This window comes from Lygodium microphyllum, chromosome 8 (genome assembly GCF_053477565.2).
Source record: "Lygodium microphyllum isolate KBCC chromosome 8, Lygodium_microphyllum_v1.1.10, whole genome shotgun sequence".
NCBI classification, from domain to species: Eukaryota; Viridiplantae; Streptophyta; class Polypodiopsida; order Schizaeales; family Lygodiaceae; genus Lygodium; species Lygodium microphyllum.
This window is the reverse complement of record NC_141142.1, coordinates 101,719,358-101,732,057: the sequence shown is the minus strand read 5'-3', so window position 1 is coordinate 101,732,057 and position 12,700 is coordinate 101,719,358. Positions and strand designations below refer to the sequence as shown.

The following is a 12,700-nucleotide window of genomic DNA, read 5'->3' as shown; positions in this document are numbered from 1 at the left end:
ATGCTTGTATCTCTTGGCTTAGCAAGAAGCAACCTACAGTGGCCACTTCGAGTTGTGAAGCTGAAAATAGGGCAACTTTTACAACTACACTTGAGTGTGCTTGGCTTAGATGCCTTTTATTAGATCTACATATTGCACTTCCATGAGCTATATGTATCTACACTGATAGTCAAAGCGCATTGGTAGTTGCATGAAATCCATATTTCATGCACCAACAAAGCACATTGAGGTACATTATCACTATGTTAGAGAGAGGCTCCATGCAAGGGAGATTGATTCTGCATATGTATCTACAAGGACAACATAGTGGACATATTCACCAAGGATCTATTTAGAGAAAACTTTTAAGCTTTTCGCAAAGCTTTAGGCTTACTTCCATATGGGGATTGATTTGTGACATCCCTATTTCTTCCACATCACTCTCCAGGGGAGTTTGTTAAGTATGCCTTGTATTTTCCTGTTCAGTCATTCTAGTGTGGATGCATCCTATCCATGGACACTTTTTACCCTCGTGTAGGAAGGGTTTTTACCTTGTGTGAACACACTTTAGTGTGTAGGTCTATATAAACTTAGTGTTGTACCTTGTATTCTTATTCTTGGGTACCTGCTGCATTTTCACCTCTCACTATCTATTGATGAACTTGATTTTGATAGGGACTACAACATATTGTGTTCAATTTTAGAGGGATTGGAACTAATTTGGCTGACAATTCTCCCAAATTGGAAGACAAAGTAAGGAAACTAGCACCAATTGCTTTATTCATGCATATATTACAAGCATCTATGCTTGAACAAGTAACATGGACATGATCCAATCATGATTGACTTGTGAAAGTGGGTCTTCTAGAATCTCTCTCCAAATTGTGAGAAAATTGGCACCAGAAGTCATTATTGCCTTCGTATCTGATTGTGTCCTTTTTGGCCACATTGTTGAAACTGTAATGGTGGGTTCCAAGCATGTGGGAAATTATAGAATTCCTTGTTTGTGTTTCCATACAGGTTTGAATTTCTTCATTGGAGTCCCTCGTGCTCCACCTATGGTCTTTTCTGGCTGGCTCTAACTTTTAGCATTGCAGGGCATCAATTCAGTCTGCTACACTCTCAAAATCAGAATCTCCGTTTTCAGGTTGAGTGTTTCTTCTCTCTTCTCTTCCTATCTAGGCGAGAGTGGTGAGAGCAATGCTTGTGGGAAACTTAACAAACCATGAGACTTCATGAAGTACCTATGTGCTTGTGCTTGCATCCTATTCTTGGGGTTCTCACTCTTGTAGTTTATACATTTATAGTTGAATCACACCTCTAGTGGTATATATATATATATATGCCCTCTCTCTTTTAAAAAAAAAATATTTTTTTTAAACGAAAAAAAAGAGAGAGGGCAATGGCGGATTTGATCCCCCTTGACATGCAGACGTGCTTACAACCTCCGTGCGTTGCTTGAGTTCTCTCACATAGGGTCCGTTCTGCCTTGCCCATGACATCACGCCTTGCCCTTGCCGACCTGCTGTGCTATCTAGCATGCGACCTTCTTGCTTGCGTCGCCTTGCTCTGCGACGACTGAGACAGAGAGCGAGGTCTCTAGTGTAGGATTTGTTTCGCCCTGCTCGTTTCGTCCAGCCTGCCGATTCGTCTCCTGTCCCTTCTAACGTCTGCCTGGTAATCAACATCGACTTGACCTATTTTGGCATTCTTTGTTTTGTGTCTGACAGCGGTGGTGTGACGTCCGGCCCTAATCCGGGCTGCACCATTTCTGACACTGCCTACATCGCCCTGACATTGCCTGCACCCTTGATTTGATTCTGTAAGGATGACCTCTCCTACCAGTGACGAAATGGAAAGCAACACTCTAGCTCTGCAATCTAATGGCATTGATATGGCCTTTCTCGATCAGCAGATTGGGCAAGGGAATGACAAAGACTTCGCTAATCTAGATGGTGATTCCTCGGCTGATGAACTCGGGTCGTTGCAATATAGTAAAGAGATGGGCAAACGTTCTTGGGCCCGAATTTGTCTTAGCCAGAGGTTCATGTTTTGTGTTCACAGCCTGATGGATCTTTACAGTTCATGCTAGCCACTGCCAATCATCTTATGTTAGATTATGCCCATTGTAATGAGGATAAAGCTATCACTACCAGATGGGGATCAAGTTGCAGTCATGGGAACTGTCTTGGTTTTACAACAGATAGTTGCTTTCCATGAGAGGACAGCCATATTTTATTTTACTGGAATGACTCCTTTGATCACTAGAATTTGTGATTGGCTGTAGTCTATGCTTGCCAATTTTGAACAATGCTCTGAAGATGTTTCAAGGTGTATGCAGGTCCCCCTGGTGGAAGAGATTTATGATGGCTCAAACGGGTTCTTTGAGGTTCTTTTTCGTTCTGCAGAAGTACGGGCTCTTATTATTCAACACATTCCTTTGTTTATGGATGGGCAACTAGTTCATGTGGTCCCTTGGAGACCCATGGCTGAGTTTTAGGAGGTGCTGAGACAGGCATGCCCAATTTGGGTAGAGGTGGTGAATTTCCTTGCGCATCTCTGGAGACTCCTCCCTCTGGTTTTGAGAACCATTGGGGAGGTTTTGGTGTAACCTTGACTAGCTTCCCGCAATCGGAATAGGGCATGTATGCTTTGGAATACAGGGAAATCTCGCACGACAAAGATTCGTTTTGAGGTTCTAGGGTTACAAACGTTGGTGTATGAGTTGAAATGGGGTACTTTTGCAGGACACTGTTTCAGATGTGGCCAGTTGGGTCATTTCATTTCGGAATGTGACAAAAATATGGAAGTAGGGCAATGCCCTATGGATCCAGATATGGAAATACAAGACCACCTCCCTTAGCAGACGATTCAAAAGCCATGGCTGATCTTGAGCAGCTTTCCCAACATGCTCGTAATGAAGGCAATAAAGGATGTTTCCCATGGTGATGGGGAGCGTGCTTCGCTTGTGGGTGGGCAGAATTTGCCTCTTCAGGAGGAGTCCTAGGTTACAGTGGTTCGTCTTAATGCAAGACAAGATTCTCGCTCCACTCTTGCCTATCCTCCGCCGCCCCCTATCACTCAAACCTTTCAACGTAGAGGAAGGGGGTTTTATATGAAACCCCAATCTTCGCGCGTTGCTCCGGTAGTAGAAGATAAAAGGCCTTCTGATTTTGCTTTGCGCTTCGATGCGCGTGGGAGGCTTGTGCCTCCTTGGGATGTTTTCCGCTCCCAACAACAACACTTCCCTTTCCGTGCTTCCATTGTAGGCTTGCAGAGGGACGATCTTGTTGATGTTATTCGAGGTGAAATGGAGAGATTCCAAGCTGCCAAGGCTATTGATGTAAAAGGGAAAGGAAAAGTGGCAGTTCAATAGTTCTTCTCATTTGTGCTTCATTATGAAAATTGCTTTGTGAAATGTGAAAGGTATTTCTTCGGGCAAAAAGCAGTATCTGTTGTGGAAAGTGGTGCTAGTTGGAAAATGGGATGTTTTTTGTGCTGTGGAGCATAAACAGAACACTTTGACTGGATCTTCATATGTATATAAGGATTATGCATTTTTCTTTAGTCAGCGTCTCCCGCACAGATTGAGGGTTATGTTGGCTGTCAAATCCTCCCTACAACCATCGTTGGTCTCTCAAGACCCTCGTGGCCAATTTTTGATTCTTGAAATAATTTACGAGGGTGAGGTTTTGTGGATTGTAGGCGTGTATGCTCCTTCTAATGCAAGGGAACATTGTCAGCTTTGGGAAAACTTGCATTGCCTTGCCATGGCTCGTCAAGGCTTTGTTATGGGTGATTTTAATACCTGTGTTATTGCAGATCAGGCGACCTCTGTGCATTCAGTTATGGATGGTCCTAAGAGATAGGCTTGGGACTCTCTTGCAACGGCATCTTTGAAACAGGACATGTGGTCTTGGATGTATCCGTCACAAGTCGGATACACTTATCGTTCTTTTCGACATCCAAACACTTGGGCCAGAGTGAATAGGATTTACATCTGCCAAAGTGACTCTTTTCTTTTTGCAGTTATTGATATGCACGTGGAAAAACAGCATGTTTTGTCAAATCATTACCATTTGGTCTTGGAAATGAGTCACAAACCTGTTCATTCATTTAAGGATCTCCTTGCCTGTTTGCCTCTTCGGTTTAATCAAAATTTTTGCAGCAAAATCAAATTTTGGAAGGTGATAGCCTCTTTTAGCTGGAGGGTCCTATCTATAGGGATGGAAGCATGGGCGGTTTTTAGGGATAATGCGTGAGTGTTATCCCAACAATATGGTATTCAGCATGCTTCCTCGTTTCGAGCTGAATTGCAGCATGATGAATCCTTATTAGCTTATTCCTTGTCTTTGTGTCAGACTGGGGATTCCAATGATGACTTGCTCACATGATTGAATGGCTGAAAGGCAGGGTCCAATCTCTTCAGGAAGAGGAATATGCAAAATATAAACTGTTGGCCAGAGCTGAAGCTTTACATGATAACAATTGTCAAATTCATTAATTTTTTACTCGTTTGCATTAGAAATATGCTCGGGAAAATATTGTGCGCTTAAAGAATGGGCAATGCAAGTTGTAAAGAATAAGAGGCATGGGTTAAGGCCATGCTAATAGGAAAGGAGAAGAAAAAAGAGTGGAGGAATTGACAAAGATTGGGATCAAAAAGGGAATGGCCGCCCAAGGAGGAGATAGGACATGTATAAAAGTCAAAAAGTAAATGAAGAAGCTCATTCTTGGTGTGTGACCAAACTTGCTCTCTTCTTGTTTCTTGCTTCTAGCTTCATTCTTGTGGATAAGAAAGGGAGAAAGGGAGAGAGAGAGAGTGTGTGTGTGTGCGTGAGAGAGTGAGGGACTGTGGAGAAGCTCTTTTTTCTTCTCTCTTCATCTTCATCTTCTTCTCTTCTCTTTTCTCACACGCTTGTCTATGGAGCTTGAAGCTTGGAGATTGGAGATGGAGTTTTCTTGAAAGTGCAACTTGGATCATGGAGTTACTAGCAGATTTGTGGGAGGAGGCAACTCTATTGGATTCAAAGGTAAACTCACTACACTTGTGTGTGAGAGTGCCCACAACTATGTGAGAGGTAGCCATAGCTCTTGGCTTGAAACACTTGAAGCATGAGCGGTTTGTGGGTCTTGACGGTGTGCTCGCAAGAGCGTTGGCACCAAGAAAATGCATATAAATTGAATTCCATTGCTATGACTATCATACATGTGTCTAGCTACTATCACATATATCCATACATCATACTTGTATGTTAAACATTGGTTGTCTAGTAAGAAATAATGAAAATGAGCCTCAAATGATGCATGTATGATACAAAAAGCCTCAAAACACAGATCTAAAATTGGTTAATTTTCGTACTATTTTTGTATAAATTTTCATGCCAAAAATAAAGTTTCAAATAAGTTCAACCCATAGAAAATTTTTGGAATATTTCTAACACTTTATCCCTTCTGAATCGGTACTTGAAAATGGCATAAAACTTGCCATGTAGCCTTAAAATCAAACTAGTTCAACCTTTGTAATGTGAACAGACCAACAATGAACTAGTTTCAGAATATCTAGTTCAATCCTCTTTGCAATGTGAAAGTAGTTTTCTTCAATATAACTAGTTCACTAGTTTGCAGTGTGAACATGATTATTGTGGAGAGTTAATTAAAGACTTTAACTAAGTTTTTTAAATAAAAAGTTTAGTCATGGACATTCTACAACAATCAGCCATTTTGAACATCTTCAATCTTCATAGCCCTTCTATGTGGATTGATAGGATCGATTGTGGCTCTAGCATACTCGTTTACTAGTCGATAAAGTATGGAGCTTAATCTTCATTGCTCATAACCAATTGCATTGAAGAACTCTTCTCTCTCTTCTCTGAGACTATCAGACATAAACCCCTTGGTTATCGATGAAGTAGGCCATGTACTTTTACATAAGCTATACATGAGCTTCTCCTTCACAAGCAGGCCCCTAGTTGAGCTTAAGTAGCCCGCGAGCTTTCGACAACCGATACATAGTCTGATCCAAATCCAAAGACCAAAAAAACCTTGTTGTTATACATCAATTCCAGCTTCCTTTGGCTTCCAAAATACATTCAAAACGAGCATAAATTCCCAAAATCTGAGCTCTAATGGCTCTACAATTTGATGTACCTATTTTGGGTGGATTAGTTGAAGATTAGTACTTGATTTAATGGTGGACAACAAGCTTTCAATTTCATGTAGACCTTGATTTATCGTGCTCCTTGATTTGAGTTTTTGATCCCACTCCCACTTTTTGATGTTGTTCTCTCTGCTCGAACATATATTTGTGACCTGGTTAGTAATCAGGTCAAACCAGAATGGGTGAATCTAATGGAGGCTGATATTTCTAAAGATGAAGTGGAAGAAGTGTTGTCTCACTTGCCTCGAAGGAAAAGTCCAGGCTGGGATGGGCTTCCTAATGAGCTGTTTTCAGCCCATGTGCAATTGCTTAAGGACCCATTAACTCGCTTGTGTCAGCAGGTGTGGAACTTTGGTATGATGCCTTCGGATTGCAAGATTGTTGTCATTAGGTTGTTGCCTAAGGTCCCCTCTTCGACCTCTTTGAAACAATGAAGATCCATTTTTGTTATGGGATTGTTATATAAAATCTTATCCAAATTTATTGCCAACAGATTGCAGAAAGTTTTTTTGCACCTCATTCGTCCACGTCAATATGGTTTTGTTAAAGGTCGGAATATAATGTACAATATTTTGAATGTTCAGCTCGGAATTGACTATGCCAAAGCTTCTAGCCAGTAGGTTGTTATGCTTCAACTGGATATTGAGAAGGCATTTGATCATGTTAGCTAGTCTTTCTTGTGGCAATTAATGTCTACAATGGGTTTTGGGCCCCGTACGATTTCATTGGTTGATACCATCAATCAGGGTGCTGAGGCGTGCATTGCTCTTAATGGAGGGATTACGGAGGAAATTGCCTTATCTTGGTTCCTTCAGCAAGGTTGTCCTCTCAGCCCTTTGCTGTTTGCTTTGGTAACTCACCCCATGCTCTCATTATTGGATAAGTTGGTAGCTCAAGGTGAGATAGTTGGCTTAACTCTTCTCGACGGTGACCAGCTTGTGGGTCAATCTTTGGCAGATGATTTTTTTATGTTTCTTAAGGCGGATCGTATTAATGTTAATCGGGCAATGGTGGCTTGGAATCTTTTTGCTTTGGCATCGGGTCTTCACATTAATACTTAGAAATCCACCCTTCTCTCCTGTATGGAGAATGATCTGTAGGCCTTGGGTTGGAATGGAATTGTGATCACAAGGGGTAATATAACCAGACGCTTGGGATATCCTATTGGTTTGAAGGTTGCTCCTCAAGCCTTGTTGGATTGGATGGCCTCCCGAATTCATGATAGGTTCATATACTAGAAATTTCAGAGTTGGCCACTACATGTTAGACTAAAAGTGGCTCAATGCATTATGATTAGTATGATTTCATTCTTTCTGCCATTGCTTCCTTGGACTAATAAGTTCATTTTGGATTTGGTTCAGCCTATGAGATTTATGCTCTGGAAATAGAAAGGCAATCGTTTGGGGCAGGTATGGATCTTCTGGCAGCATGTGACCACTTCGAAAAGGATGGGGGATGCAACTTTGCTAGGTGTCAATTTACATATGGTCGCTTTGAGGCTATCCTTGTTGCAGAGTCTATGTATTCAGTGTCATCCTTGGTCAGACATTGCCAAATTCTTCATAGAAAAGACTGGCATCTCTCATGGTAGCACGATTATTCATGCTTCCCGGTGGCATGAGTTTAATTCTACAAGACCTTTAAAGGTCTCCCAGTCTTTTCTCCTTTCTCATTTGATAGCTTCCTATCAAGAGATGCTTTGTTTTGCAGTTTGGCGTCCCTCGGATATTGGTAAAGAGGAAAATTCACTGCAAGGAGAAATACTGGCTTCCTCAAGGTTGTTGGATTGACCACAAAAAGATTTGCAGCGAGACAAGTTCAATCGGATGGCTAGGTTGGGGTTGAAGACAGTTTGTGATGGTGTTATTCCTGGGCAGCCCCGTCTTTATTCCTTTAGGTGTATTTGTCAGTACTTTAGGGTGCCTCGTGGATACAGGGAAATTTGGTCATTCATACATGACAATCTTTAGAGGTTCTTTCCTTTGCTTGCGTTACAGCCATTGGATCCTTGGCGTGACTGTATGTTTTTCTTGACGATTTTGGGAAAAGGTCAGCTAATTAGATATATCATTAGATGGTGGAAGCCAAGAGATGGGTCATAGGGAAAGTGATTAGGTTATGGCATTGTAAGGATAGTAAAAAGAAGTTGCGGGAAAGATTTATCCAGCTTTGGAAGTCTAAGGTTCCATATCAGGGAAAAGTGTTCATGTGGCGGTTGCTCATTGGGGGTCTTTCAACGGGAGAAGTGCTTCGTGTTCGAAAGATCTCTGTTGAGCGTGTTGTTTTTTGCACTATGTGCGATGAGACATTGCTTCACCTCTTTGTCTCTTGCCCTGTTGCGTGACAGATCTGGAATTTCATTTCCCGTGTGTGGTCCTCGGTGACTTAGCACCACCTATTAGTTCGTTCGTGGATTATGGGAAATATGTACTCTATGCCCTCTTTGAGTTCAGATTGTTCCTGCATATTTCATTTCCTTATATGGGCAGCCCTGTGGCATATATGGCATACTCGCAATGCCTTTATTTTCGATTCAACATCGGGCATCCATGGGCATGTGGCCCGTGTGCGTGGAATAGTGTTATGGCAAATCTCCTCTATGATGTCAGTGGACCTAGTTCCGCCAGATATTGCTGCTCCCTGGCTCTGGCGATTGTTCGCTCTACTCCAGCTGTTCCTTCTGTGTGATCTATTAGTATTGTTCATGTAATAGGTTGTTCTGGTTGTTCTGAGAGCCTGCAGGCCTCATGTAAATATTAGTTACACAGAGAGTGAGAGAGACAGTATGCTGAACTGATGGTCTGATGTAATAGAAAGTAAGAGATACGGAGAGAATGTCGACCTGATGGTCTGATGTAAATATTCACTATCTAATTCAATTATCTTCATGAGAGAGAGAGAGAGAGAGAGAGAGAGAGAGAGAGAGAGAGAGAGAGAGAGCTGACATGTCAAAGAATGCCGGTCCGTTATTACCAATTGGGTCCTTGGCAAGATACCTTCCTCAGCCAGGTTGCAATCTCATCATCCTTGCCTCTTTCACTTCATGTGATTGACTGTTCTTTGGCACATCTAGTGGACTTGAAATGCCTTTATATTTGATTTGGCCGGAGGTATCTGTGGCCATGTAGGATGAGTGCAATGCTTGCTATTATGGCAGATTTCTTCTATGATTTCAGCTAGTCTCATTATTGAAGAGGTAGTTGCTCCGAGCATGGACATTGTTTGCTCCACCCTTGTTGTACCTTCTTGATGGTCTCCTTTGTTCTTGTGGGTTGTTGCTTGATAGCTTTTTAGAGGGTTTTTGTTCATGCATTGTGCTCTTTTGTTAGCCCTTTGCTTTGCGACAGCTCTTGCCATTTATGTCTGGTTGGCTTGAATTTCGAAAAGCCTATGATTGTGCTTGGTTGGCCAGAAGGCCCGATGTATATATTTCTATACCTTAATTCAAACTTCCTTTGAGAGAGAGAGAGAGAGAGAGAGAGAGAGAGAGAGAGAGAGAGTATATATATATTAATCTTGTCCTATTTCCAGGTTTCTTCATGACAAAGTAAAGCCACATGTGGTGCATCGAGATATCCGAGCCAGCAATGTCCTGTTAGATGAAGAGTTCAGGGCACACATTCTTGGGGTAGGTCTAGCAAAGTTTGTGCCATGGGAAGCGATGCATGAGAGAACGGTGATGGCTGGTGCATATGGCTATCTAGCCCCTGAGTTTGTGTACCACAATGAGCTGACGACAAAGAGCGATGTGTATTCATTTGGGGTGCTGCTCCTGGAGCTTATCAGTGGTCGCATGCCCGCACAGGCTGTGGAGTCTGCTGACTGGCAGAGCATCTTTGAATGGGCCACACCATTAGTGCAGTCCCACAACTATACTCAGATCTTGGACCCAGCAATCACCACCATCCCAGAGGCAGGTGAAATCCAAAAAGTTGTGGACTTGGTTTATGCCTGCACTCAACATGTCCCTTCCATGAGGCCCCGCATGTCATATGTTGTGCATCAGCTACAGCAGCTGCACCATTCCTTGGCAGAGCAACATGGGGGAACCAGCTCTGCAAACAGTGTCTCCTCTGAAGCCTCTGACACTGCAGTTTGATATGCTTCTGCCAAGTTATATAAATATGACCTTGCCTGCTATGGTCCAAAATGGTGGTCAACTAACAGCTGACAAGTAGTCGCACTCTGGTTCCATGTTTTGTATCTTTCATTCTACATTATTTTCTTGAGGAGCCCTGAAATTTATCACATTTTGGTGCTGCAATTTGTATATTCTGTTTAACCTGATGTTTTTGAGAAGCATAGAATCTATCTGCTATGGATTATATATTGTTGTTCTTTTTCAACTTTGGGTGCAAGTGCGCATGAGCGTCTGCTGGAGCATTGCCTTATGGGTTGGTTTGTTTCTTGGTTTGCTAACAAGTCTCGTACTGAACACTGGTTTTCTAGCTGTTCACAGTTTTTAATATTATCCAAGTTAACTAAAGTTGGCACAACATGACTCTTATTATTCCTGCATGGTTGGGGGACCAGCCACCATCACTACAAACATAGCCCTTAGATAGCAATGTTAAAAACTATCCTGCGTATGTTATGTCATAGAATGACAGCTACTCTTGTTCATGCACCTCCCAGTAATATACATTACAGTATGATGTACCAGCTTCTTTGAGTCATTTTCCTTTATACATATGCTATCGTGAATCACTTAATAGGAAAATGTCATATCATCAAATAGCAGACGTGTAAACAGCATGTCCTTACAATTGATATTTCAACCCTGATAATCACCTAGGTTGATTTTATTACCTAATTCAAATTTGTGCATAGATAGGACTACGAGCATCAAATTACTTCAATCTTATCCTCCTTGGGAGGATAAGATTGATGTAATTTGATGCTGATAGTCATTTCCCAAAGTGACCTCCAGCAATCTTATCCTCCTTGGGAGGATAAGATTGATGTAATTTGATGCTGATAGTCATTTCCCAAAGTGACCTCCAGCCCCTGAATGTGGACCTTTCGAATGTGGTGTGAGAACCCAGCTTCTGCCAAAGGTTTGATCAGCCACAGGCATTTGCTTGTGTCATCCAGCTGTGAGCTTCCAGACTCTTACTTAAACACTGATAACTGCTCACTATGATCATTATTTAATACCAGTTTGATTTAACTTTCTTTCCCACTTTTTCAGTGATTAGCTTAGTGGATACGATACGCACTCGTGCATATTTTGAAAAACCAGCATAGGGTAATGCGCCAACACACGATGTACGACAGGACCATTCCTGCATGATTGGTAGTCAAGGAACACATACTAGATGGAGCTTCTTAACTTAGGAGGATCACTTCATGCTCTACTTTCACATTCGAGTTTACTAGTAGTAATCTTTTAAAATAACTTTTACCATGCCACAGGAAAGTATATGCCCTTTACAAGTGATGCTTACAAGGAAAGCTCCATGTTAGAATGTTCGGAAAATGAAATCTTTAAATATTATCACTATTAGGGTTGCCAATGACTTAGTAACTTTTCTGCTTACAAAATGCTTAGTAGTGCTGCCTTAGTAGTTTTTATCCTAATTGTTGGCACTGCTAATATATAAAGTTCCATGTGGAAACATTTGTGTAATCAATGCTACTTGACCTACGGGCTTGTCTTTGTTGGTATTGCCCTATAAGAGCTATGCTCTAGTAATGGGAATGCATTTTCGATGTCCTTGAAAAGGCTAGACCTTAGAGTTAGCTAGTGAAGCATTTGAATAACATGCACATAAGTAACTAAATGAAATTGAAAAGAAAATTCTTGCAAATAAAGAAATGCTATCCATCTCAATGATATAAATGGCAATAGTGTAAAATTAGCATGTGGAGATAAGTTGCACACCAAATGCTCGTGACACCACTTTATTTGCAAAGAGCTTCACATTGATTGAAAGATAGGGGCTAGTTAGGAGTAGTTACATGTGTGTACCAATAATATTGTTGATACAATTGTTTCCATGGCTTTGGTAGAGGAGCATCAATATATTTATTTCTCCTAGGTAGAGGAGCAACAATAGTTCTCTTCTTGGTTTAAAAATTGCATTGCTTGACACGATGATGATAGCTAGATTTATATGATTATTGCATCCTTAACAAGCAAGCACAACCCCTTATATTGGTCTCCAACTCTTATGCCAATAGAATCAAGTCCAACTCATATTGGGGACTTCATAAAGAACAAATTGAATTGGAATTGATTGCGTTCAAGGTAAGACTTGCTAACTCTTTCTTATTTACAAAGAAAAATCTTGAGAAAGAAAAGCTAGGCTTTGCTTTGGGAATGAAAATTGTGCTAGGAGCTCTTCTTGGAATAAAAGGGCAATTTTCTAGTACATGTCAATGTGCATTTGTTCATTATAAAAGGTGCAAATACATGTTGAGAGCTTTGCCCTTCAATATTTGAAGAAAACCTAATGCATATATGATGAGCTACTAAGAGTTTCAAGTGTAAAATATGCTTATAGATCTAAAATGAAGTTTGATTTTGGATATGTCCATCTCCCCAATCTTTGTGTCCAA

The 12,700-nt window shown here is 41.3% G+C and overlaps 1 protein-coding gene across 1 annotated transcript in view; it reads left to right on the top strand.

The window, feature by feature from the left end:
- Window positions 1–10,485, top strand: part of LOC148032672 (protein kinase family protein / C-type lectin domain-containing protein) — a 43,516-nt gene extending 33,031 nt beyond the window's left edge. Inside the window, exon 4 of the mRNA XM_087683292.1 lies at window positions 9,671–10,485. Within this exon, the coding sequence (XP_087539418.1) occupies window positions 9,671–10,238 (568 nt within the window). The 3' untranslated portion in view covers window positions 10,239–10,485. The remainder of the gene's footprint in view (window positions 1–9,670) is intronic.
- The last annotated feature ends 2,215 nt before the right edge of the window (window positions 10,486–12,700 follow it).